The sequence below is a fragment of the Odontesthes bonariensis genome, chromosome 11, assembly GCF_027942865.1.
Source record: "Odontesthes bonariensis isolate fOdoBon6 chromosome 11, fOdoBon6.hap1, whole genome shotgun sequence".
NCBI lineage: Eukaryota > Metazoa > Chordata > Actinopteri > Atheriniformes > Atherinopsidae > Odontesthes > Odontesthes bonariensis.
The window spans coordinates 15,649,056-15,676,714 of record NC_134516.1 but is presented as its reverse complement, the minus strand read 5'-3'; the positions used below and the strand labels follow the sequence as shown (position 1 = coordinate 15,676,714).

At 42.7% G+C, this 27,659-nt stretch overlaps 1 protein-coding gene across 3 annotated transcripts in view; it reads right to left on the bottom strand.

The window, feature by feature from the left end:
• Window positions 1-26,132, bottom strand: part of LOC142391694 (fidgetin-like) — a 36,851-nt gene extending 10,719 nt beyond the window's left edge. Inside the window, exons 1-2 of one of the 3 annotated variants that reach the window (XM_075477674.1) lie at window positions 25,873-26,132; window positions 25,029-25,068 (exon numbers count right to left, since the gene is read on the bottom strand). In XM_075477674.1, the coding sequence (XP_075333789.1) occupies window positions 25,029-25,059 (31 nt within the window). In that variant the 5' untranslated portion in view covers window positions 25,060-25,068; window positions 25,873-26,132. Of the gene's footprint in view, window positions 1-25,028; window positions 25,069-25,201; window positions 25,795-25,872 lie in introns of those variants that run through there. The other 2 variants (XM_075477675.1, XM_075477676.1) reach the window with 2 other exon arrangements.
• Between the last annotated feature and the right edge of the window lie 1,527 nt (window positions 26,133-27,659).

Sequence of the window (27,659 nt, the reverse complement as noted above, 5' to 3'; positions counted from 1 at the left end):
TTTACAAACTGTGATATATCAGTGAAAAAAAATTTTTTTTGTATCACACACTGACGAGAGGAGAATAAGAACAACAAATCCAGTATCAAGAGATACTGCATTTGGGGGCCATTTCAACTGCAGCCAGGGTGTGTTTTCAGGCGCCTTGGTAGTCTAGTTAAGTGCACAAGTGGGGCCCCAGGGTGGCCCCAGGGTGCCATTGCCTTTTCACCATGAGGTAAGGTTATGGCAGTGTGTTTTTGAAAGTCCCACTTTGCTTCACTGCGAAGATAAACTGGCTAAAATATTCAACTTCAGGTTATGGCCTCTTGATCGTTAATCTTTGGTTACAGAGGCTGAAACATTGCACTCCTACTACACTGTGTAGTACTACTACACATTGAAGTCATGATTGTTTTGTGAAAGCCGAGTTGTCACGATATTTGATTGGACGGTATTTTTTTCTCTATTAAGTTTTTATTAGGTAACGTCGAAAGAAGTGAGAGGGGAGCCAGGCATGCGGGTCGGTCGAAGCGGTTTGAAACAATGAATAAGAAAAGAAAGGCAGACATGGATAGTGCAAGACAGGATGAAGCCATCAATAAATCTTTGACCTACTTCACAGCTGAGGATATGATGCCCTTGAGAATTGTAGGGAGGCCAATAAGGTTTAAAGAACTCATGAGAGCAGTTGTTCCTAAATATGCCTCACACGAGCGATTGTGACTCAGTTAGCACTGGTTCAAAGACTGAGCCTTGTGGGTCTTCTGTTTTGTAGTTGATTTGTTTGGCTTTTCGTGCGACATAAATTAGAATTCTACTTTCATTTGCTTTTGCAGACTGCAATAGCGTCATGTTTAACAACTCTACACTCTCTTAACTCTCATAGTAAATGATTAAATCAACTGATGGCATTGTTTCCCAAATTTTCAATATTGTGATTTTGAAATCCTTTCGCCATGAAAATCTGATACGATTGTGCTAATTTATACCAGAATTCAAACAAACTAATATTTACCACCTTTTCTGAACAAGGTAACAGTGAATTACCTTGCATTTAAATCTAATTTGTATATATATAAGATGGACAAACGCATATGAACAGGATACATTTACGCACGGTGCAGCACGGGGTTAGATTTGGATTTATGATGTTTGGGGTGTCAAGCTTAAAATGGGTGCACCCACGTGCATGTGGACAACAAAATCTGACAAGGGTAAAACCAAGTGACACATGCCTCTGGTCTGCAAAGCAGTCTGAGCCAGTGTAGATGCAGTTATACAAAGCTGAAAACAATAAAATCTATCTCTAAGTGTACTCTCTTGTGTCTTAAATACTCTTACGGTACCACAACATACACAGGTTGCAAACATCTTTTCAGATTTCCTTTGCTTTCCACAACTTCTTTGAGTAAAATTGCAGTCACAACTTCCTTCCAAACCTTGAAAATCCTCTGGTTACCAAAGAGATGAACAACTTTGGCCATTCGGCACATGTCCGGCCTTTTTTTTTGGAGAGCTTGCCTTCTCTGCTTCACTAATACCTACATGTGGCTCTGAACTCCAAAATGGAAAGGACATACGTTTCTGGAAATTACATTAACTGTGTTAAAATTAGAATACAAAAAGGCTTCATAAACTCATTTTTAATTAAGTCTTGCTCCTATGAGACACAAGGAAGATTTCAGCTCATTAAAGTTTAAGGTAGGAATTGGTCCAATTGGCTTACATCACCCAGTCATGGTAACATTTACTCTGATTGTGGGCTCAAACCACAGATGTTCTGACAACTCACCACAGGGCTCTCTTTAATTTCAGCATTATCATCAAACCATATATAAAATCAATCCCGTTCACACCCAGATAATCTGACGCTACCTTTTACCTTTGTAAAGGCGACCAGTGTACGAATTTCGCCTCAACTTTGTCACCAAATGGCATGAAAAGTAGTGACGTATTAGAAAATAAATCCTCCCCACAACATTAACTCTCACTACCCTGCAGAGCACCCGGCCTGTGAGTAACGCACGAACTGATATTTTCCGAATCATTTAACATGTACGTACAACCGAAATCAAAACACAGACGTTGTCAAAAGGTGATTTTATCAGATTTTTCTCATTAGTAAGATGAGAAACTGCGGCCTGGTTTTAACAGCTGCTCTGTCTAATAAGAGAAACAGAAAAAAGTGTAATCAGAGCAGCTTTAATGGGAATTCAGCTGTATTGAAATACAGTATGTGGGAGCAGAAAGGCTAACAGATGTTAACTGCCGACACTGGGTGACAATGGGTAAAATGCATGGTGTTTTATGTACCATTATCAACATTATAACAGTAAACTTGATTAAAAAGGACAGGTGCAGACGCAGTCTGAGACCATTCTGAATCAAAGTGTCGGAATATAATTTCTTGGCCATATTTCCCAGGCCTCAGCGAGCTGGATTTCACTGTTCATGAAGGAAACCCACCTAAGGTCTTGCATCCAAGTTAAATTATATAAGTCTAAGCATAAATCAAGATTAATATCAGCTATTTACTTATTACGCCGGATCTTTCTTCCCCTACATTTCCATTCACCTGTCATTCCACCATCAAGCCGTCGTGTCACTCAAGTATGGCTGAATGACACGTCAATGAGTTCACCGATCTGCTCAGTAAAGCCATTAACGGAGAAAGGGGATTGTGAGGAGTCACGCAGAGGTGTGGATTTGTCCTTTTGTGCTTTAGAACAAAACCGCTGTGAATCAATAGGGAAATAAGGTCTTCTGCTTTGTTCTGCGACTCGTGCTGGGAGCCCTGTAAACACAGCGCTTGAACCACCACAGTCTGGGAGGAGGTGCTTAATCTTGCACACCTTTAAGCTTGAGATAAGTGTTGAACTGAGTATTGTTGAAGATTTGCAAAGTGTCCCACGGTGTTTAAAGGATACATACGCTTGGCTTGCAAACAAGTGAAAACACGATGCGTTCAGCTGAATGTTCCCCTGCATATATACAAGAGGCAATTGGATGGAGAAGGAAAAAGAACAAGTAAGGCTGGGGAGAGGTTTGATAAGGAAAAAAAGAGAAAGAAGGGGGATTGTGACGAAGGTGGAAAGATAGCAGGGAAACGAGAGTAACACGTGCTTCCTAAGGCGCAGTATTCCTTCCGCTTGCTTTGACACTCCATCAAACTCCATTATGAGCAATGTTTTAAAAATAACACAAATCTTTCTAATTCTATCATTAATAAAGATAACATATATAAAAGAGTGTGTCAGGATCCATCAAGGCTTTCATCTCTTCTATAATGAGGTTAATACAGAGACGCAGTGATTACCCTAGCAATGCAAATGAAGGCCAAATGATATCTTGCAGTATTTAAATAAGGTAATAGCGATTACTCTACGTTATTCAAATGAGGACAGATGCTTTGAACTGAGCGCTTTGAACTCGCTGCTCCTTCTCCAGAACATATGGAAGAGATGGAGGAGGATTGACTTTGGTATTATTCAGGGGTGTAGCCTCTAATTCAATGTGATGTAAACTAGGGGCAATGAGCAAAGCAATGTCACTTCATGAGGGGGGGGGGTTAAGGCTGGGTGTGTGGGGAGCTTACTTCAGTCTTTTGCTTGCCTTGTACAACCTTGAAAGTCATTGGAAAAAGTCACGGAAATGATTGTCAACAGATTCAAAGACGTGGATCAAAATCGGTCAATGCATCCACCCTTTCGTTCGCAGAAACTGTCAAGGCCCTTCGCCTTTTTACACTACACAAAGAATGTTGCTTGCAGAGCCAAATTTGAGCTTTAATATGGCAATGAGGGGCCTAGATCATGATTACTGGGTTACATGTAGGTCCTGAAGATGGACGCATTGACCAGATTTAAAGTAGCTGAGTTATTTGCATTCACTTCTCAATTTTTTTTTTTTTTTAATTTCTTGTTTTATTTTTCTATTATTTCATTTGGATATAGCAATTTAACAAAACAGTCAATTTCAGCAAAGTGTTTAAGGAGGAAATTTGCAATGTATTTGTATTTGCCATCATTCAGCAGTCGCCTGCACCCGAGTGAATTACAAGCGGACACATGCAGTAATGCAGGAGATTTTGGGAGAAAAAAAAGAAAAAGCAAGGGATGCGTGCGTTTCAGAGGAAGAAAAAAAAGGCAGGCAGCATGGTCGTTCACTCAACATCCAACAGAAATTTTCTCCACCTTCTGAAGCATCAAGTCTGCCAGTATTTTTTCCCCCTTTCTCCTCCAAGCCTCCACATTGAGAAGCCTAATCATTCTCATTATGTTTGGCGTCCATCTGCATCAACAGAGCTGCCTATTACCACGCGTGTGTGTATATGCAGTAAACAGCTCTTTAGAGAGAGCTAATGAGCTCTTTTAAGTCTGTCTGCTGTGTGATTCTGCAAGCGGGGTGTCAGAGCAAACTGCCCATTTTGGTAACGTCATAATTAAGTCGTACGTGTGAGTGTGTGGAGAAAAAAAAGAAAGAGATGTCGGCACACGCGCTGCCTGGCTGACATGCCAGCCTGGCCTGACTGCCTTCTTTGTCTTTATAACATAAACTGACGCGAGGAGACCTTCAAAAATAAACAATCGTGTGCCCTGGCGTCTCCGAGTGAGCGTTGGAGGAGGAGGAGGAGGAGGAGGAGGAGGAGAAGGAGCTGCGTGACAAGCGATAACTTCATCAAGAGAGACCTGTTTTCACACACCACCTGGGAAATCTAACCAGCCAGTTATTCAAATCCTTATCAAATACACCAGAGGGCATCTCTTAACCTCTCAATCACGACACCTCAATAGGCAGCATACAGTATGTAGCTTTCATTTAATGACGTGAGGGTGTGTGTTTGTGTGGGTGTGTGTGGGTGTGTATTCTCAAGCGCAGAGGCTTTGTGTGTGTTTGACAACCTCCGGACTGCCTTGTTAATGAGTCCGGCACACTGTGACTAAGCCACGGGCTACATTGTACTGGCACGCAACCTGCGGTAGAGAGTCGAATAATGTGATTAGGTCCTCCAAAAGGCAATTAATTATCAAATTAGTCATGAGCTTGTGTCACTCACACACACAGACACACACGACAATCAAAACTGAGTACCTGTGTCCTGTCTGGAGCAACAACTGCAGGCCAGAAAGTGACAGAGATGTCAATATTAACAACCTTTATTTGTTTAGAACAGAACAACTAAACTCCATTTTTATCCACCGTGACAGCCCATAAAACTGCACTCTGCGCCAGACACATTCCTCTGAAAAATAACCCGGATTCCCATCTTTGAAGCCTCCCATTCGAGCTCAGCCACAGCCTGCCGCTGCAACGACTAGTCTGTTGCAAAGCAACGACAAACGACAACAACAACAACAGAAAAGGGAGTAAACACAGGGAGTTCAAAGTCTAGACAGCGAGCAGTGACCAGGAGAGATGAGCTGTCACTAACTCAAAGACAGTAAAGGGGGAGGGAGAGATTGCTGCAGCGATGACAGCTCAGAGCTGCGATATAAGAGTGTTTGACAAATGACAGCAGCTTTTAAAAAAAAAAAGAGAGAGAGAGAGAGAGAGAGAGAGAAAATAAAATCAAATATTCATTGTAATCGGTGATCCTTGACCTCACGATAAGTTTGCTTTAACTATCAAACTTTGAAATGTTTGCGGAGCAGATATTTAGCTTTGGCTTCATCGAGCTATGGGGAAGCTTTATAAGCTTTAAAAATGCTTATTTTTAATGTGTGTTTAATGAGAACTCTAAATTTAGCCGGCAGAAATCAGACTTGAGCTGAGGAAATCTTGAAATAAATTCCAGAGGCTTGTCACCGGCACCCATGACTAAGAGTATCAGATCTTCCTTAGAGCTGTATAAATTGACACTGTCTAAATTTCCTTTTGCTAGACAGACTATTGAATGGGTGGGTTAAATGGGTAGGGCGCAGTTAAACAAATGCTCCGGATCAAGGAAATTGTGCGTGGCTCCTTTTGTCATTCAGAAAGGAAATTGAGAGATATTCGGTGGGGGCTCTGAGCCACTAACGCATGGCATTCATCTATAATGCACTCGGCCTGTCCGTCAGATACTCCATTTCCTGTGACTAGCGCAGCGTGCCTAATCACCCGGCTCCACACAGGGTTTCTTCCTCAAACACAGCCCTGCACAAACACACGCGCGGTCACACGGGCAAGAATGAAGACAGACACAAGCAGGACGCTCATAGAAACATCAGGCCCGCTGAGGCAAACAGATTATTCTTATCTGGCGAACAAAACATCTGTAAAGACTCTCACCACCACTGTGCTCTAACAGTGTCACGACCCCAGCAGCATCTCCGCAGCTCCTCTTTCATCACTCAGAAAAAGCAAACCTTTCACAAGCCAGCCAAAGCCCATGGACACATCATCAGTAAGGTAAAAAAAAAAAAAAAAGTTGTGTGTGACTTACACTCAATGACACGTTGGTGCAGTAAGAAAGGAAAAAACTTGTCCAATGAGCTAGGCAATAGCCTACTGCCAAGGTGTAAAGCTTTAACAAACAAATACACTTACAAAGATAAAATCAGCTGCTAATGGCTTCATTAAGTCAATTGAGTTGTGTGTTCCCACTCAATCGTACTTATAAGTGAAGCTTTAATGAGCTATTTATGATTAGTTAAAGGAAAAAGACATATCAAGGACATATATAAGCATTTATAAATGACTTTTAAAAGTAAATAAATACCTATTTGTAATCACTCATGACGCAAAACTAAAATCCCTCGTTTCTGAATAAAATCCCTCCGTAACTCACACAATGAGGTGAACACTGCAACCAATTTATGAGGAGCTAATTGACTCTTAATTATGTCAATAAATAATCTATTGTACCGTTTGCTGATACACAAACATAAAAAAACCGCAAACCTTGATAAAAGTCCTTGGTATTAATCTAGCAATAAGGCTTAAATTAAGGCTTACCGATGTTTTTGACATTAATAGGTCTTTACGTAACATCTTAAGTAACTATTACTGCTGTTTTTTATATAAAAAGTTGTCTCTATAAAGTACTTGCTAACAAGTAATGAATGACAACGTGCAGTGAGCTGCGCTTGTGGTTTTTGTATCCGTTTAAGAGATGTGTTTATCATTTTTTGTGTATTTAGCAGTAATTGAGTTCAGAGAGCCAATGAAAATGGAATAAATAAGATGTGTCTATAATGCACCATCTCAAGATCATTTTGATGATACCGGTGTTATATAGCGTGTAAGAGGTCACAAGGTCAGAGCGCCGTGAAGAGCATGAATGTGGCACACTGTGGCTCAGATCAGCATGGATGCCAAAGAAAAAGGCACACAGCTCCCACGCATGTAGGCGATCACTGTTCTCTACACGTGTAATGCTGTTTCTAATGTTGCTGATGTGCATTCTCCTGGACAAGGTATGGTATTTTAGTGATTTTTATGCTGTTATTTTACAACTGATTTAAAGTCACGGTTAGAGTTAGGGTTGCACTGGCATGTGGGTTAAAGAACAACTGAAAGACGCTTTATTTGAGCCAGAGTGTCGTGCAACAACAACTGAAGAAAGAAAAAGAGCAGAAACTAAAAAAGACACCTTTATGATGCACAGGCGTAGTTTCCCTGCAGCTACAGTCTTACTTTACCAACGAGGGCCACTTATATAGCTTCTAATTGTGGCTTAATTTTGCTTAAATAAAAGAAAAAAATAATAGTTGTGTATTAGCAATTGTATAATGTTAGTAAAAACACTGTTAACTTATGAGTCCAAACCCAAAGAAGGACTTAAAAGTTAAAACAACGATGGACAACTTGTAAAGACAAACCCGGGTTGGCAAAAAGGAAATAATCGAGAATAAAAAAGATTAACAGACAAACACAGCAGTTTACTTTTTCAAGTAAGTAACAGAGTAAATGACTTGTGAGGCTTGCACCCTCTGACACTGGTGTCAGTTCGACCTGCATCTTCGTGTCTTTCTCTGGTGACAGCGGGAACACTTCGACAGCTACATCGGCATTCCCAGCAAACAACTCTCTGCTACTTCCAACTGAGGTGAAGCCAGCAGGATCTTTCGAAGCGGCCCTGAGGTTAACGCGGGGCCACGTGCTATCAATACTCCTCTGACGCCCGGATCCATCCTGTGAACCACCACCACTTTGTTTACCTGTGTGTTCAGTAATTAAAATAGATTTCTGAGAGGAGGTCTAATCCTTTCAGAAATGACATCGATCCGGCCTCCAATTCAAGAGAGCCGTGGTGTAATTTTGTCATCTTTTCTCCCTTCCCTATGCTCTTTCCACACAAGCGGTGCCCCCGCAGCCCCCCTTCCTCCTCTGTGGAAACTTTGGAAAGTCCTCGACATGAGGGACGTCATTCAGGGTCAGGCGGGGAGGGGGAGGGAGGGGTTTGCAGTAGAGGGGTGGCAGGTGGAGATAATAGAGAGGAAGCCTCTAACCTCGTCTAAAGCTGTCTGTCTTCGTAAATAAAATGAGATAATTATTGAGTGAACAGCATTATATGCCAACGACGCACTCTTTCTTCCCCCCCTCCAACCGGCGCAGTTGTAAATCTCAACAAACACGGTGCTTTTGGACATTAAGTGCTCACTAAGCACAGTGGATGCATCATATTTCAAGAGCAGGCGTTGTGTGGGTGAGGAGCTGGGGAAAATGGAGTGTAATGGTTATCCATTATCTTATACGGCAACGGCGGCAATGATCATTTTCAAGTGACTCATTTCTGGAAGTACCTATCTATTTGCCACTTCGAGAGAAGACTTTGATGGCTAATCCAAAACAACTATTCAGAGGTCATTTACTGCGGCGGCGCTGAGACACTCGGCACAAGAGAACGCTCCAGCCTCCCTCATTATTCAAATACAATCCTCAGAAAGATCCACATCACAAACAGCGGTGCAGCAGCCCCGGAGTGGGCGATTACCTACACAGCATACTCTGAGCCAGAGTGGAAACATTAACAATGCATCAACAAATGAATATATCACATTTGGAATAAGAGTTTCAAAGCGTACAAGAAATATTTGTCATTGGAGTGAAATAGTGACACTAGAGCTGCATTAGCATATCAATGATCACTCATGGAGAAGTAGCCTGCGTAAGCACAAGTCGTGTTTGTGGGAAAACTTTCATATTATTCAATCATATCATTTCATTCTGGAGCGGTATATGTATTTTTAGAAGTGTAGGTGCGATGTATGTTTGTGTGTGGTCTCGGCTCCACATGAATGGTTACTTAACACCACACTGATTTCCCCTCAGCAGTTAGAGAAAAACCAGCCGATGCTCAATGATGCATTGCTGGGTTTGTTGCCGCCAGGCTGTGTATTTGTGTGTGCATGTGTGCATGTGTATGCGTTATCATCGCTGGCACGTAGACAGACAGCCCAGGAGTGACTGCCGGAGTGCCACCATCTGTGGATGCATTTATGTCTGTCTGCACCGAGCTGCGTGTGTCTCACTGCTTGTTTTTTTTGTGTGTGTGTGTGTAAGGGGGGGGGGGGGGGGGGCACTCAGCCATTCAGCAGACTGGACCACAGCTCCATAGTTTTGCTACCTCTAACAAAAGTAGGCTTACTCTTTGCCAAATAATAATTGCACTTAAGAAAAAAACCTGCACTTTTCACAAAAATTTCATTTAATTTTAGGTTTTAGAAATCCTCTTATGCCTAAATAACCGACAAGTCCGAGCACTTAAAGCAGTGGAATAAAAACTGATCTTTTTGTCACTTAAGCTAATAAAAAATTAAAAAAAAAAGATTTTAAAGCCTTAACAACTTGTTTGAATAGACACTTGGCAAGCAAACAAGACTAGAGTTCAACAGCAGTTGGTGGAGATTAACGCCCGCCCTGAGCGGTGCACACGTGCTCGTGTGGCGTGTGTGAATTGCTGGAGATAACCCGGTTGGGGTAACCTCTACCCCCAGCCAGTGAACTTGCAGGATCCTTCACAGTGCATGTTTGAAGTGTAAAATCCCACTCACTTCATACGGATTCTGGCAAAGATCAGCCAACTCGCGTCTTCCATGGCTTCATCTGAGGCAGATTTAGTTTAATTATCCACCTGTTTATGTATTTTTTTTAATTTTTTTTTTTTTATGAAATAAAAACAAACAAAATAAATTCTTGCCACACATTTGAGAAATTTGGTCCTTGGCTGAAGTGGTGACTCACTGACTCAACCCAAAATATATATAATTTAATAAGAATTTCTCAAATGCTGTGGCTGAGACAGACAAAATAAAAACACAGTTTTTTGTTCTCGGAGCATTTTAAACAAGCTGCAAATGTTAGCGCTAACTAGTGCTAGCGTACGTCGTCAGCTCCATTGCTGCTGACTCCAGGCCACAATGCATAATAACCCAGATAAACCGATGTAGATCCACTCCTCTCACTGTACAACTTGGCAGATTTCTCGTGCAGTATATAGTCAATGAAAAGTTGGACAAAAGTGGACAATTCAAACGCAGTCGCAGACTTGTAGTTGCATCAACTTGCTGTGCCTTCTTCTTCTACAGTGTATTCATAGCTGTCTCCATCTTTGAATATTAACACACCAACTTAATGGAAAAATCCATATTACATGCACGTTCTTCTGTTAATTTTCTGGAAATATGAAATTTGAGTCAATCTGATATATTTCAAGGCAGGTTAAATGTCACAGCTTTCCTGTATTTTAAAATGCCATTCAATTAGCATGTGATTTGCCCACTTCTCTGACAACTATGAGTTTGGAGTAAACTTTAGTCATTCATCTTTATGACACACCTTCAAAGCAGAGTATGTGGCACATAGCTCTGACTGACAGGAGAAGGTGAGAGGGGAATGGGAAGACATGTTGGCTAAGGTTTGGGAGTTGGAGTTAAAAACTCCACCGATTGCTGCTATGAGCTCCTGCCCACGCGCCTCAACAGCCTGTCACGCTCGTCCAACACCTGCCTAGTCTCTGTTTGAGCTAACCTGTGTGTGTGTTTAAAAGCTGAGCTCAGGGAATTGGGGAGAGAAAACGCTCAAGGTATGAAGGTATGAGGACACAAGTTAGTGAAGACCGCACATGCATCTTTAAATCCACTGTGCCTCACATTATGCTGGAATTCACACAGGTTGTCTAAACAGTCAAACAGCAGATCAATACAACCATCGATCGGTGGCATTGAGACTGAACTGGTCGTGTCGAGGGGGCAGGAGATTCTCACTAGATCTCTCTGCAGCAGCTGGCTGGAGGACGCATGCACATACATTTATAATCCTTGTATACACACCACAGAAATAATATAGACATCACATAAATATATACATATGTATGTATATATATATATATATATATATGTTTGTGAATACAAGTTTACAAATTTACGAACATACATTTCTGCCTGTGAGACCATGTGAAAACAAACTTGAGCTTCCTTGGGACACACACTACCTCCACAGCAACACCGGCGCTCATCTCATCTCATATGAGCAGATTCAGGTCCTGTCTGTTCAAGTCCGAGCAGTCTGCCAGCAGTTTGTCTCAAAGTGAGGGCATCCAGTCAGCTTCGGCAGCTGAATATAAAGCATGGCTGCCGCCGTGTCTCCTCGCGCTCAACTGACACAGTCGATAGCTCTGCATTATTCATGGGGACGGCGGGGGCCGATGAGATGGCCTCTCACTGAGGGCTGGATTTCAACAGTCCCGAACTTTACAGGGGCTGGCGGACGCGTGACACCTTCAACAACTGTTTATCGTCAGCAAAAATGACAACCTGAGGCACGAGAAAGGGCATGAAACTTAAAAGAGAGGTTAATGGAGGAATAGGACAGCAAAAGCAAATTTGTAGGTTTTGAATTAGGCTCCAAGTTTGACATGAGAGTTTTAAGACAACCCCTGCACAATCTTGGGCTGCGGTTAAATAAAACATAGCAGAGCCAAAATAGCCCGACTCGGAAATGTAAAGTACATATTTTGACTTTTCTTGTCAGCCATTCTTGTTGGCTATCAAGTCAATAAACGCGGATCAGACGGCAAACATGAAAACCTGAGCGCAAATAAAAAGAAAACAAATCATTTCAAATGTTGCTCCTCCGTGTTTGCTGATTTCCATTACACACACACACACACACAAAAGACATCAATTAGCCAAACCGTGTCTGGTTGGAAAAAAAAAAAGGGGATTTGACAAAGAAAAAAATTACAAGAAAAGAAAAGAAAAAGACGCAAAGAGAACCAGAGGCAATAAAGAACTTCAAGCTGCTTGATATCAGATCTCGGAGGAGAAATTTGATGGGCACCGATGAGCAGAAGGCATCTCAGGAGAATTGGACAAGGGAGAGATTTAATGTGATCATAGGGGACGCTCATCTTTCAGGGAACGGGGTAATAATGAGCAATCAATAACGTCCTTAACGGAGTTAGAGCGAGTGGCTGACAGCAGATGTAAGGCTCCGGCTAACAGGTTACGTCTGATCTCACATTACCACAGTGGATCGGGGTTTAACATGCACACGCACACACACCCTCAACATGAGCGTGCATGCATGGACACCGGCATATGGACGCACATACACATCCCCTCCCATCTTTTTGCATCCCACTTTCATCCTGTGTAACCCTCACATGCACACCACACACACGCTCTCCTAAGGTGACATCCAGCAGCATCGTGTCTTTGTCTATCGATCAATAGCTGTAATCACATTCACGGGAGATGAACATGGCAGTGGGCTCTTTATTGCATACACAGGCTAAAATGACAACCACTGGTGGCTGTGCTTGCAGGGATATAAGAAAACGCAGCGCTTACTTCTAAAGTAAATAAAGCTCTGTGGCCTGCCTCGGGCTCAGCTACCATCCACGAGACCTGACTCAATGTGGCAATATCTGGAAATGGCTTGTCACAATCTGATTAATGATAACAGCGGAGGTAATTGTGTAGCTACAGTACAAGCCACTTAAGAAGGAGAGTGTCAAGTCTGCCTCAATAACGTTTATCCCCGGTGCGTATGTGAATGTGTGTGTGCGGCAGCGTTAAACGTCACATATATTCTACATGATTAGAACATTAGGAAAAAAAAAGAAAGAAAGTGTTTTGCTTTTTTAATTGAAAACTGAATGTGCTACTTTCAACTAAACAAGAGGGTGGCAAAAGGATGTCTAATTTGAAATGAACCGAGAAATGGATTTGGACTGGAATTGTAAAACTGCAAATGTGTGATGACTGTAAAACTCAAGCACCTCGTATCTCCACAGTAGCTTATCAGCATTTGTCACTCCGGCACAGTTAACTGCTACGCGAGGTAAAACTCGACATCGTGAGAATGACGTTACAAAGAAAATGCAAATATTTTCCTTTTTTCAAATCGCACGCCAAAAAGCTGTACGAACATGCGTTTCTCGCAGGTATATGTGGGAATAGGAATGAAACTGGCCAGACACGTACGATATGACATTTGAATTGAAGGTAATAAAATATAACTTCAATTGTTGGGACACCGTTTTTGCTTTTCACTGACCCGAACTCCAATTCGCAAAAATAAAAAAGCAATAAAAAAATGACTGTGACATTAAAAGAGGAGCAGATTTTCTGTCTATTGACTTATCACCTAATTATTACAGCTCCAAATTTGACCTTTTGATTGTTAAAGTTTCTGGGACTAAATAGATGTAGTCAATGTATTTTGGCCAATTTGTCATTTCTGTCTAGACATTGGCCAAATTTAACTTTTTTTGGCCAAATGTCTTTTTACTCTTTGACTTTTTTATTTGTTTAGCTCCTCACATCACAACATTGCTGATGAGAAATGTTAGATAATATGCACTGTCCAGACTTTATTTCATTGCACCTGCCTATAAAACTATCACTCATTGAACATAAATGTTTTTAAGTCTAAATGTAAATCGTGTAAACTCTAAAGCAATGTCATATATTTGTAATGTGTTATATCTGTCTGAATTTCTGTGCTTCTTCCCTGCCTGAACCTTAAAAGCAGATGGGAATATAATCTGGAGGAAGGTAGAGGAATAGTGCAAAAGAAGGGAAAAAGGGTGTATTTATTAAAGAGACGAGTTGGGACATAAGATAAGGAGTGATACTGCTGGCTTGTTCCAAGATGAATGTCATTCCATCGCTGAGGTCCCATGGGGGAGATGAGTCAAGGCTAAAGAACTAAGAAAGAGGAGCCAGAAATTCCAGCTATGATATTTCCATTCTGGAGGGTTGCGGTAGTTATTTATCTCCTCATAAATCAGTTAGCTAATGCTTCCTTTAGGCCAGGATTATTCGCTTACACTAATTTCTTTTATGCCTTTAGTTTTTCCAAACTTCATACGCCTTTAAGCAGTGCGAGAAACACCTGCTACTCCCACATCAGCCCCACACTACCTGCACGCTTCCTGCAACCGGAAAAGTGATTGACATTCAGTCTATAGACAGTTTTCATTTTGTAAACAATACCGTGCTGCTGCGGATGCCCGGGCTCTTGTCAACAACTTGTACTAACAGCTGACCAGATGTGTCCGAGGGTTACGGCGTCTCCTAGCAACAGTAAAATGTTCTGGAAAAACGGGCAAATCTGAAAACGCAATACGGATTTTTACACTGCGTCATTCCCGACACTTTGTTGGCCGGCAGAACTTTGAATAATGCTGGCCCTCTCGGTTCAAGTTCAATCTCTTATGCAGCTTATGCAGTACCTGTTCCACTCTGTCAGGCCCAGATTTACCTGAGTGCGCCAAGTCCCTCCAACCCCACATCCCTGTCCTTGACTTAATCGCAGCTCTAAAGCCGCTGCTCATCAGGTTGTTAGTTGCTCTGAGATTCACAGACATTGCTACAGGACTCTTATCTCATCAGTCAGTCTGCAACAGTGCACAGGAAATGAGACACATAAGGGCGATACAGCCAACAACACTCATCTGTCAGGACAGACCAGCTCAACTACCAGACTGTAGCAAAACGGCTCACACTGAATAGGGCGTGTGGCACAGCGGTGAAGTGGATAAATTGAATTGCTGACGTTAAACAAGATAAGTCATTAGAAGCTCAATTCAACAAGAGGACAGAGGTGTTGTTTTATTTGGTGTTGCTGTGCAACTGATGGAGTGGTGAACTTCGTGTTGCCTGGACATGCGTGTGCATTTTTTTTAATCATGAGAGTGTTTTTGACGCATCTCCCTCGTAGAGCTGGACCGTGCTGCTGCTTGTGACTGAAGGCAGAGAGAAGAAGGCAGTGGGGAGGAAATATATAAAGAGAAGACAGAGCGAAACAGAAACTGAATGCCAAGCAGAGACACACAGAGAGAAACAAAGACTGAGACAAACACATACAGTGATAGGGAGATGGAGGGGAGAAGGAGACACATACAGAGAGATAGGGAGCAATGCTGGATGTGTGTTCTGCATCCCAAGGGATCACTTACTCAGTATAGACACAGTACTGGAGGACAGAGTACAACAAGGGTTCATTGGCCAAAATCTCTCCTCTTTACACTCACATACACACACACAATCCCTCCAAGCAATATTCCTGTAAGCACTCGTCCACTGAGAATAACCGCATTGACTGAAGTGGAGAGGAGGAAGGAGTGTAAGAGGATGATAGAATGAGGGGTGGAAGGAGAAAATAAAAGCGGAGGGATGAGGAGGAAGCTGGAGGAGGAGTGTCCACCTGGCCAGTGTCCAGGGGAATTAAAACAGTCTGTTTACTGCTTTCAGCGGCTCAACAGTGCCATGTTAGCCTAATGGTACGGACATGGAGCCAATTGATTTGTAGACCAATAGACCTGTCCCACAGCACAGGCAGATTACCTAGATCAGTGGCTCTGCATCGAATAGACATCGCTTCTTATTCGTGCCCCACAGGCAACGGAATGGGAACAGGGTTTAATGTGGGTCTCTGTGTGGGCAAGCTTGCATACACGGACACGTGTTCTCGGGATTAGAAAGTGTGTTAATTCTTGACTTATGACTTGTTGTAGCCTGGTGACGGGTTCTTTTTCTTTTCTTACTGAACAAGCATGTGCACTGCAGGACAGCATTTTTTTAGATCATTCCTGCGCGAAGCAACTCGCTCCACTTGTGGTCTGTCGTTTTACAATCAGCACATGGCAAGCTACCAGCAGGCTGACAATGTGAAACTGACACAAGGAGGAAAAAAAACATAAAGATCGGTGTTTCCTCATCAGCAGGATGAATGGTTTGTAGAATACATAATTGCACAATATTCAAGAGTTTATCTAGTTGTTTTAGCAACAAAAAGAGACAAAAGACAAAGCACAAGTGAACGTTTTCAAAAATTAAAACAAACAAAAAATAAATCTGCATCGTTTACAGACATAAAAAAAAAAACAACTCCGTCCACATGAAAAGACATAATTGAAGCTAAATTGAAGCTAGTACGATGTGCATGCAAATATGCTCCTGCTATTCTTCAGTAAATTCTTCAGGTTTTGTCTCTGGAGTATTGTTTTAACACATTCTGCTGCCTCCGTTCCTCAGTATAATCTGTGATTCACGGTACATCTATTTGCAAATACGTAAAAAGTCCTGTCAGCAAGGTTAGCACCAGCGCTACCTCAGCTAGGTCCACAAGTGACAAAGGGGAGATGGGCACAATGATGAAGCCAAATCAAGGAGACGGTGGAACTAAACCTGACATTGTAAGCTAAAATACATCAATTTTCCTGTCCACACAACCCCTTACACTCACAAGTAAGTGAAAATCTTCGCCCCGGGAAGAATTTTCCAAAAAGTCAGGTTTAAGCACTTGAAACTGTGTTTCCATGTGGACAATAACACATTAAAAAAATTTAAAAAATCTGCAGTATTCAAAATACCTATGTGTGTACAGGGCTGAAAAGTGTAGTTGACCTTAAAAGTGACTGGCTGTGGAGTACAAGTTTTCTTTGTAATTCCATCTCAACATCCATATTTAATCAACAGTTTAGCCCTGATGTCTAGGCAAACTACAATTAAAAGCAAGATCATATTTGCTTGAGCACTATAAAATGCACGCTAATAGCTACATTTCTTTGTCATTTTTTTCTCTTCCTACACGAATGATCTTCGAGTGACAGAAGAAAACCCTGGAACATTAATCTATCGTATACATTTGACGTCTCAAAGTACCATTGCTGAGAGAGTAATATTTTCCCAGAGGGATTTAGCTTATCAAACACATGATACACATCTGTGCATATTACAATGTTTTAAATCCAATGTGGCACCCACATAAAAAACCTTACAACTAGACAATGAAAGACCACACACACTTGAAACTACAGTTATCCATGTGTACAGCCGAATAGTGAGAATAATTCCCAATTCTCCACAGTTTTCACTCATGTCACTGTCCCACTTGATAGGCATGAAAATCCATTTATCTACAAAGAAACTGTATGGTCTGTATTGGACAATGTCTCTTTCATGGTCCCTAGCAGGGCTTTTTTTTTGTCCACAAAGCCACCCAACTGACTTCACCGCGTCTGTAATAGGCCACATTCATTTGATATAGACACATCAAGGGAGATACTGCAGTGGTTTCGCCGTGCATCAAGAGAAGTGGAGCTGGTTCACAGAGGAAGCGATATGCTCTGAACATAAAAGAACAATGGATGCAAGGCAGATGCATTTAGGCAAAAAGAAAAAAGACAAAGGGGATGCCATGCAGGCCTGCATATGAGCACATAGCCTATGCTTGAATAAAAACATAGACAAAAAATAAATAAATAAAATGGACAAACAGTGTCATCGTCACTCGACTCTTTCCTGCTTGTGAGTTATTCTTAAAACTCCAGGTTGAGCAGAAGGACAGAGATCCAGAATTAGGCCTTTAAGGAGAAGAGGAGGAGGAGGAGGAGAAGGAGCAGTCAGATTACAGATTAGAGGGCGGGGAAGTGGTGGGATTAAACATGCAGAGTAGAAGGTCGCCCAACTAATACAACTTGGCTATGGGCGTTGTCACATTTAGTCCTGTGGATTATAGTGGGGTTAGTGCACCGACAGGATGGTTTAAAAGAAAAATTACTCTCCTGGAAATTCTTATTTAAACACATTCTAGTGTTTTTGCACATCTAATCCATATCTGTGCAAATGTGCTGCAGAGAGCTTTACAACACAAGGCAGACAAACAAACCTGTGCGACTTTGGCATTAACAACGAGCCTACGTCTTAACCACCCTCTGGCTAATGCAACTAATGAATGAGAAAATGCTAGCAGGCTAACAGCTCTAATTCTCCTTCACAGGCTATCATGTTGCAGCCCGGAGACAGATCAATACCATTTGCTCAACACACAGGAGGCCTGGGAATCTATAAAAGGGCTTTTATTGAGTAATTAAACACCCATTACTGTCCCGTGCAGCCAAACAATAAATTTGATCAGCCTCTCAGGCGCAGATCCAGCTGTGATTAATACTCAGTGCATGCATGACATAAAAGACCACAATGACATTTTGCTAAGTCCCGCTTTAGACAAGAGACAAGAGTTCGGCTGCTTACGGTGGCTGCTTCAAGGTTGTTTAGCACCTCATTGCTTTGACAGAGCAGTGGGGAAGATTTTGTAGGCCGCCTGCAGTCCACCCCTGCTGACCTGGGGTCCAATCTCACCAGTATCTCCCCACCTGAGCCCACAGTAGTAAGTGACACACTCAACAATTACTATTACTACCTTGCAATTATTAAAAAAACACAAATATATACTTGCTGCTGTTCTATCCTTCTCGTTACAGAGGACATCAGCATTTGTTAGGCTGGACAGGGCACAATTATTTTACATCTAAAGACACGTGAAAACACTTCTTTTGGACTTTTCTTGAAAGTTGCTGGAGAATTTTCTCAAAGATGTGGTATTTCGCTGAAACCCGTGTTGAAAAAACCCATCACAAGGTTTGATGTTTGTGCAAAGAAAGAAAAATATGAAGAAAAATGCTGCAAAGACTAATCTGATACATGCCTCAATTCCTGTGTGCCTCCTCACATAAAAAAATATCAGACAAAGTGTTTTCAACCGAGCGTGAGCACATTGTTCCACGGTGGTCTCTGCTTTACTTTTCAACCTTGTTAGAGTAAAAGCTTGCGACTTTTTTATTTTATTTAATTTCTTTCCAATTTCCTAACGTCCTTCTCCGCACTTTCACAATTCAAAAACCTGTTACAATCCCATCCTTGTTGGAGAATATTTAGCGTTGTTCAGCCAACAATATGGCATCTGGGTGATTCTCCTAAATATGAATGGCCCATTCACGGGGCTCAATGCAATCGCTTGGCAATGGCTCTTCTTCCCCTCCCTCCTCCATACTCAAAATAATATTCAGCGCAGCAGTCTTGGCACTTTTCCCTGAAATCAACAAAAGAGGAACTCGAAACTGTCCCTGAAACCCTCAAAGCATTAAGCCTCTGTGAGATGCAAGTACTTGGCACAAGCAAAGCGATTTAACGACAATGGGCAAATCATACAGTGCTTTGTGAGATTTAGGGGATACAATAGCACTCCGTTTCCAAAGCACACATTAGTAAGCATGTCATTGGGACCCCCTGGGGGATTTGAGCAGCCTAAAGGATTGTGCAGTGAAGAGGATAAATATATGTTACCGGGCAAGGAGATGGACCGGTGCCAGCGTCTCCCTCCTTCACGCGACATATTGTGGATTACAGAGTGAGGACTACATTAATAGAATAATCTCCTGACCACACAAACCAACCCACAAACTGAACCCATTTGGCTTGTTAAGTGTACACATTGCATTGCATCCAAAATCAATTTACAACCATTTAACAGAGCTCAAGAGGTGCAGATGAGGAGAGATTCTTGCCTTGCAAAAAAAGAAGGAAGAGAACTCCTGCCATGAAAATGAAACAAAAGCAAAAAAAAAAAAAAAAACGGAAGAAAAAAAACTTGTTATAAATGTGTGACGCTTGCAGCCATGCTGACCTCCGAGTGCTAAACAAAACCAGCAACGGACAAGCAGACACCCACTCAAAAGTCAATACCATGCGTGCCTCCTCTTCCTCTTGTATGGTTAATGCATGATGCCAGGTAGGGGAGACAGACGGAGAGTAGGATCTCATTATGCGCTGCGTGCTATCATTAGCTATCTACCACATGTGTCCATCCTGCCAGCGGAGTCATACAAGCAACATCCTAATGTTCTCGCCTGCTTCCTGCGGGGAAACCTGGCCAACATACACACACACAAACACACAATGCACAATAATATAATCACATGTATGCATGCAAACATCTTCCCTCCCCAGCAAGCCTGGCCTCACCAACATAAGGACAAAACAAAACTACTGTGATTCCGCATTCTCTAATAAGAGCTTCAAAATGCTGTTCTGTTTGATCCCATGGCAAGGAAATATCTTCAGTTCGCAGACTGTTGGTCAGACAACATATCATTTAAAAAATGTCTCCTTGGAATCTTGGAAACTGGGGTGGACATTTATAAAAGCAGCGCATCTCTGCAGCCTAATAACAAGCCGCAACAATATGGAGTGCCCTCCAAAAGGAAGTCTACATTAGAACATTTGAGAAAAAAGAAGGAACTGATCTTTTTTTTTACTATCATGTTTCTCTTGTGAAAATAAAATAAAAATTTGCAAGGAGTTATACACATTAATATAAGCTTGAAAGCATGTACTCAGATATAGTTTCAGCACGGTTAAGGGTTCGAGCTGGAGATGAAATTGGCTGATTCACTGACCAACAGAAACAGTAAATAAACTATTTGAACAACAAAGACGAAGCCTAACTAAAAAAAATACAAATTAAAAAAAAAACCTTAAACAAGAGGCCCACTGCTTCCTCTTTGTTTTAGACGGACAAAAAAACACATGTCTGAAGGCTTCATCTTGGGCTTTCTGAGTTTAAAAAGAGCATATTTACTAAAAATGACAATGGCTGCGGCAAAACTTGGAGCTCTCCGGTTGTATTTGCTCTCGCTTCCATTTGTGTCCATCTCCCAGAGGCCACATGCGGCTCACTAAACAGCGATGTTGTGCCACACGCCCAGCCACTCAACATCCTTTGTGTCCAGCCCCTGGCAGCCCTCCAAGCCCAAGCACATGCACGTACAGACACGAATTTCAAACTCGCACCCAATAAACATTAGTTCATTAACGCGCATCGCACACCTTTGCCACCTTGCAGGGAAAGAGGGGGGGAAAAAAAAAATGTGTCGCCAACTTACTTTGACGCTCGTGTGAGATGACTTGCTAATCAAGACGTTTGAACTGAGCCTCAGACAGGAGGCGCGGGGGGTGGGGGGGGGGGGGGCGCGCTTGGTGGCAGCAGCAGACGGCCACTATCTCTCTGAGCCTTGCTGTTCATCCGTTCATCAAGCCATGCAGCCAGAGCCGGACAGAGAAGAGCAGCAGAGATTATAGTCAGCTCTTTTCTTGCTTCCTAGCTCTAGCTGTCTCTTTCCATGGACCCTGTGTTTAAAAAAAAAAAAAAGGCTCTCGACGGAGCCCTCCATCCTCGTGCCAAATGACTGGCGAGCTCTGACGCATATCAATGCACAATTTAACTTAAGACTTCCATGGCAATAACCTAATTAGAAACAGCCCCTTCTCATTTAAAGGCACAATGTTAAGGATAAGCTGTATGCTGACACGTATATTGAGGTCTAATGGCGAAGAATATTCCAACATGGATTTTTTTTTTTTGTTCCCTTTTTAATAAGTCCTTAGCATATTTAACACTTCCACAAGCTGAATGTTTTAAAATCTGCCAGAGAATCCGGGCCACGGGTGGTGCAGATTGCTGGTTAAGAGTACAGGGAGGTGAGTGGGGGTCTGTTTAAAATTCAGAAAAGGGGGCAACGGATTGCAAAAGGAGGTAGGTGGGAGTAAAAATATAAAATATCCACTGCTTTGATTTGATTAAAACGAACTCATTACATAAAACGAGAGACTTCAAACATTTTGGAGGGATTCAGAGTTCAAAGAAAGCGAGATAATGCTTTAAATGCTAGAATTAACATGGAAATGAATTTTGTGCCTGGAAAGTAAGACGGGGAGGGGGAAATCTGGAAATTCATTGACACTGATCTCTGATCAGTTTGGGCTTCTCTGGCTCAACAGGATCTCAGCTGTTACGGAGACCTTAGCTGACCCCACAGCTGCTGTTGTCTGCTTGTGATGCACTTGCGTTCCTCCTTTTTCTAAAACTTATCTTTGCCTTCGACTTCTTAATAGTTTTTAACTGAGAAACCTGATCTTAAATCATCAAATTAGATTGTTTGAATTGTATCATTTTCCCCACCAAGACCATATTCTTTCAGAAGATATATCAACCAACCAGGCCTGATTTTTTTTCAGGCGGAAAAGCATTCTCTTGGTGCTGACCAGAGGTTTCAGTGAGCTCAGTGATAGTAAGCTGGACTTTTTTTGTTGAACTCTAAGTCAGAGTCTTGCGATACCTCTTTTTTAAGCACCCCCATCAGATTTCGACTTGTCAACACTGAGAGAGTGAGACATGGGGGCAGAATGAACTAGAATCGGAGGACAGTGTGAGAAAGGTTCAGTTGCAACATGAAAAAAAAAAGACCCCTTCAACTGGCAACTGTCACGAAAAACAAAACCCTATAGGAAACTAAATAAAATGCAGACCCAGCAATAAAAGAGGGGGCGGTAAAGAGGATCACAGTGTCAAGGATTTTCAGGAATTGGCGTCCGCTCATCTACGGAGAGGCGCAGGCAGCGGTGCTACCGACAGCTGCTTGCCATCTCTGGTAAAAGGAACTTAGATCAGTGAGGAGGGGGCTGTCAGCAAGACGCAGGGAAACACACAAAGACTACACAGCCTCGCTACAGTTAGCTGACACAAAGCCCCAGCGCCGTCTTCTGGGACGGAGAGAGGGAAGAGAGGAGGGGATATAAGTGGACAAAGAGTGAAATAGATGAGAGAGCAAGGAGACAAGACAGGCTGACGCACTGTCGAGCAAACGCGGAGAAAAGAAGGGTAGTGGGGAGGGGACAGGGAGATGGAGGAGAGTGAAACAGACAGACAGGTCCGAGAGGGATTTGTTCTATTTGCATGCGCCAGGCTCCCATGAGGTCCAGCACTGCTCGACGAGCCGAGAGCACAAAAGATAACACTTAACATATTTGCTAAAAGATGACAACCCTGCCTGGATCTCGTTTGAAGAGGCCTTTTGTCAGGATACTCAGACAGGAGAAACCCACTGATATGGACGCAGCGGAGACTTACACGTGTGTGTGTCTCTGGCTTTCGTCCTGCCTCTCTGTGTGTGTTTAAAAAAAAAACACAACATTTCCCCACATCGCCTCACAACTGCCAGAAGTCCCCCGGGGCGGGCTCGATCGCACGCCGGTGGCTCCGGGACGGTAAAACAGCTTTTAATGGTAAACATTACAGAGTGATAGAAAGTGTCAGGATAATTTATTTATACGGCCCCGCTGGGAGTAGCTCAGCCACCCTCGCAGCACCCCAGCTTTCTCTGTTCATTTGAATGTCCATATTTAGATAAATAAAGGCAGAGTAAAGGGGCGCCTGTTTGTAAAGCACTTTTTCTTCCATCCCTATTATCTCTCCTCTCTCTGTCCCTATTAGCTGTACAGGGGGTCTGCCAGAAATGCGAGGTAATACGTTATGTGTATAATGAGGGGGATTATTGCTACTGTCACTGTAAGACTCGCACACTGCGCATGGAGATCTAAAGCTAAGTATAGACTTAGAGGAACAAACAAAAATCTGAGCATCTACATCATTTACAATACACACAATTAGTGCCTGTGCTTCCCTTTCTTTCACACACATATTTGCACACACTTGTATCTTAAAATCTACGTGTCCAATCAGCCCGAGCAACGTTATCTTGGATGTCTAAACCCATATTTGACCAAAACTCTCAAAATCATCCGTAATGTGTTTAAAAAAAAAAAAAAAAAAAAAAACACACACACGCAATCATCATTGCATCTTATCTATTTTCGTTAGTGGAGACCGAACACGCACACGCACACCAACAGGGGCAATGCATGATAGTGCATCAGCAGAAGAGAGGGGGAAAGAACACATGACATGAAGCATATAGATGTGTGTGCGCGTGTGTGTGTGCGTGTGTGTGTGTGTGAGAGAGAGAGCGAGAGAGAAAGAGAGAGCAGAGGATGAGATCAAAGGTTGTTGGGAAAAACCAAGGATGTGCAATCGTGGAACTCCGTTCTCACTATCAACAGGGAGGCGAGGCTGTTGCCTCGATCCACGCCGTTCTGCATGAAAAGTGCGACGACACTGCAGCAACAGGATTCTTTTAGGTAACCTGAAATTTCAAGGTGGGACACATTTTTGCAGCGGGTCGCACTCACGGGTTCCCGTTAATGTCATCCGCTCGTGTTACGAACCCACAACCCTCTCGCAGCTCAGCATTTGCAATCACAACAGTGTAATAAAACATAATGGAAATAATTCACTTTGTAAGCCTCGTTCAGTGCGATCCCAATTCACATCCACATTCCACTTGCCCCATTAATTAAAGGATTGGTCAAATTTTTCCTATTTTTCCTGTATGAATCTAAAGACCTAATGTTTGAACACAAACAAAAAGAAAAAAAGGTCCATTTTTGTGTTGTATCTGACCTGATAAAACCAGAGGTTTGAAGATTTCGAAAGTTTAAAAAACAATCCTCCTCAGAAGATTACATTTCCAGCCATCTTAGAATAAAATCTAATTAGGACTGCAGCAAATTAAGCCATCTGTAATTTAAAGGTAGGCACATTTATTCACTAAATATTAATTACCGGATTATGTGTGCCACCGAAGGTTGTGTTTGTGCGAAAAAGGCCAGGTAGAAATCGCAAGAAATAAACACAAGCACGACTGCTGCAATTTGGAATATTTATGCCACAGGTTTAAAAAAAAAGAAATTAATGAGTGCTCAATTTAAATTGAAGCTGAACGTGTGAACACAAAGTGTCATTTTCAGATAAAATGTCTCCTCACCTCCACCAGCTGCTCAATCTGAGTTTTCTTTACAGCTCTCACTATGGCAATAATTTTAAAACAACAACACAATTAAAAGTGGAGAAGTTTATGTTAAAATCAGCCTTACCATAGACGCTGCTGCTGCTGCTGCTGATCATGTCGTGCTGCTGGAACAGGGGGAGAGGAGGAGAAAGAGAGGAAAGGGAGATGAGATCACTGGAATTAATTTTTGGAGCAAAAAAAGCGGAAGGAAGCATTCCTTTTCGAGCAAAGGGAGAGAAAAAATAGAAAAAGCTTTACATTACGGGAGAAGCTACTGTTTTGGCTGCGTCGCAAAGGTGGGCCCTGCAAGTCTTTTGGAGCGAGAAACTCAATCGTAGAGGAATCTAACCTACATGCATCTCATTAGAAAGTGGAACCCGGGATGACAGGAGAAGGGGTGCAGGGGGGGAAAAATAAATAATAAACTGGTCAACTCAAGTCACTGCTCACAACGCCCTACAACGTCCAGGCTTTAAACGGGCAAGCTGCAGGGACGCTGCATAACGCTCCATGCACGGCGTGCACAGGGCAACTTGTTGTGACCGTGCCGCCGCAGCCGTCTCATGGAAGCGGGAGAAGCCTCGGTGTGCACCCAAGTTTTTTTATTTTTTGGAGGGGGGGCGGTTTGTCCCTGTTGGGAGTGCGGCACACAAACAGAGGACCAGCAGCGCCGCATACGTGTCCGTTGGTCTGCAATTTAACCGCGGCGCAGGTGCGCTCCTTTAAGAAAGAGAGGAAAACATCAAATTTGGCGCAGCAATTCTCGCCCGAGCATCGTTTCGCGATTCGGGAAACTTGTCAAATGAAACACCGCACGTGCATTATTCCCAAAATAAGCGGCGTGCGCAGGCTGCTCCGGTGCGGGCGCGCTGTCTGCTCTGATCGCTCTAATTGCAGACGCAGCGGATCCCCGGACTAACCCTCCTTACCTGTATTTTCTCTTCTCTTCTCCTTCTTCTTCTTTTTATTCTTCTTTAGCGACAGGTTGACCTCTCACGTGGGGAGGGGAGTTAGGGTCGCATCAATTCCAACGAGGGGTTCTGCAGATGGACGTGGCGTCGAGGTTAAGCCGGGTTGCGTGCGAGCTGAAACCATCCCAAGTTAACGCAGGAAACACTGACCACAGCCACTGCCATGTTGGAATTTCACCAGCCCTGAACAGCTGCTTCTCAGACTGACCAGTACGCTTTCCACTGCGCATGCGCTCAAAAGGAAAGAGGAGGGAGAGAGGAAATGAAAATTCCAATTATTGGCTATAAGGTTATTATGAGCGACTAGTTTGTATGGTAAGCGTGACAACGGTGATGAAAGATGAAGAAAAAGGCGTTTAAGGACTGAAAGACGAGAGAGTGAGTGCATCTTAACAAGTTATTACAACTGATATGAATTTACAAAATGAACAATTTAACTACAGGTCAGATGCTTTGTTTTCTTCTTCTTTTCTTTTTGCCAAAAGCACATTATCTTTAGGTGCAAAGTTCAGAAAAGTGATCAAAAGTTCTCACCCCTGATATACTTAAGCTCTCACCTCTCAAAAGAGTGCAGAAAACATCCGAGATGTCGCCTGGAGAACGCGCCGGTAGCGCGCGCATATGTTTTCCCAGTGATAATTATAGCAGGTAATGTTGAATTAGCGAGCGAGGCTCTAATTAGGATAGAAATGTCCCAGTTAGTGGCTTATCAAAGCATCAGCACGGAGAGCGGTTTTAAACAAGATATCAAAGATGGAAGAGCTGTCAGTTCATTGGTCCCAGTCACACCCCCATAGAGTTGGCAGCGCGGGGAGTTGGGGGTGGGGATGCTGACAAATAAGAAAGGATATTTCTTGTGGCTAATTTTAAGGTGAGGTTAAAGAAAGAGAGCAAAACGTGGATAAGAAAAATTGGGTTAACTGTGCATCCATGCTGAGGTCAGCATGCACCCAACTGCACTTCTTCACGGTGTCCTTGAGTTCCCACCAGTGGATTGTTTTTTTTCATCCTTCCTTCCTTTTTTCCTCTACCTGCTTCTTTTCCTGTTCCGTGGCTTTGTTAATGGAGGCCTGAGGATACAGCGACGTGCGAGTTTTGAGCCACCCCTCATTTCTAAGAAAACAGGAAGGGTGCGCAACAGTTTATTGAAACATGCAAATACAAATGATCGCAGAGTATTTCAGGCTAAAACTGTTTTTTAGTTTGAATGTCGCTATTTGGTTTGAACTTTATTCTTCAACACAGCCTGAACCCTGCTTAGACACGTCATTTCTTTAAGTAGTCTTCAGGAATAGTTCTCCAGGTGAAGGACATTCTAAAGCTCTTCTCTGGATGTTGGCTGCCTTTAGTTCTGTTCTCTGTCAGGATGATCCCACACTGCTTCAATAATGTTGAGGTTCGGGCTCTGGGGAGGATTCATCCGTCCATAAGACCTGTTGCCACTGATTTTCAGTCCACTTCTTGTGTCATTTGGCATACTTCAGCCTTTTCTCCCTGTTTCCTGTCCTTAAAAAAGGCTTCTTGACAGCCACCCTTCCATGGAGACCATTTCTGACAAGGCTTCAGTGAACAGATGGATCAGCTGAAGGTCCAGATGCATTTCTTAGGTCCTGTTTCAGTTCTTTTCTGGACCCCCCCCAATTTCTTAAGGACATTACAGATACTGTTCATCAGTTATAGTTACCCTGATACTTCTTTTGTCCTCCACTTGCCCTGTTTTATAGATCTTTTTTAAGGACATTGCA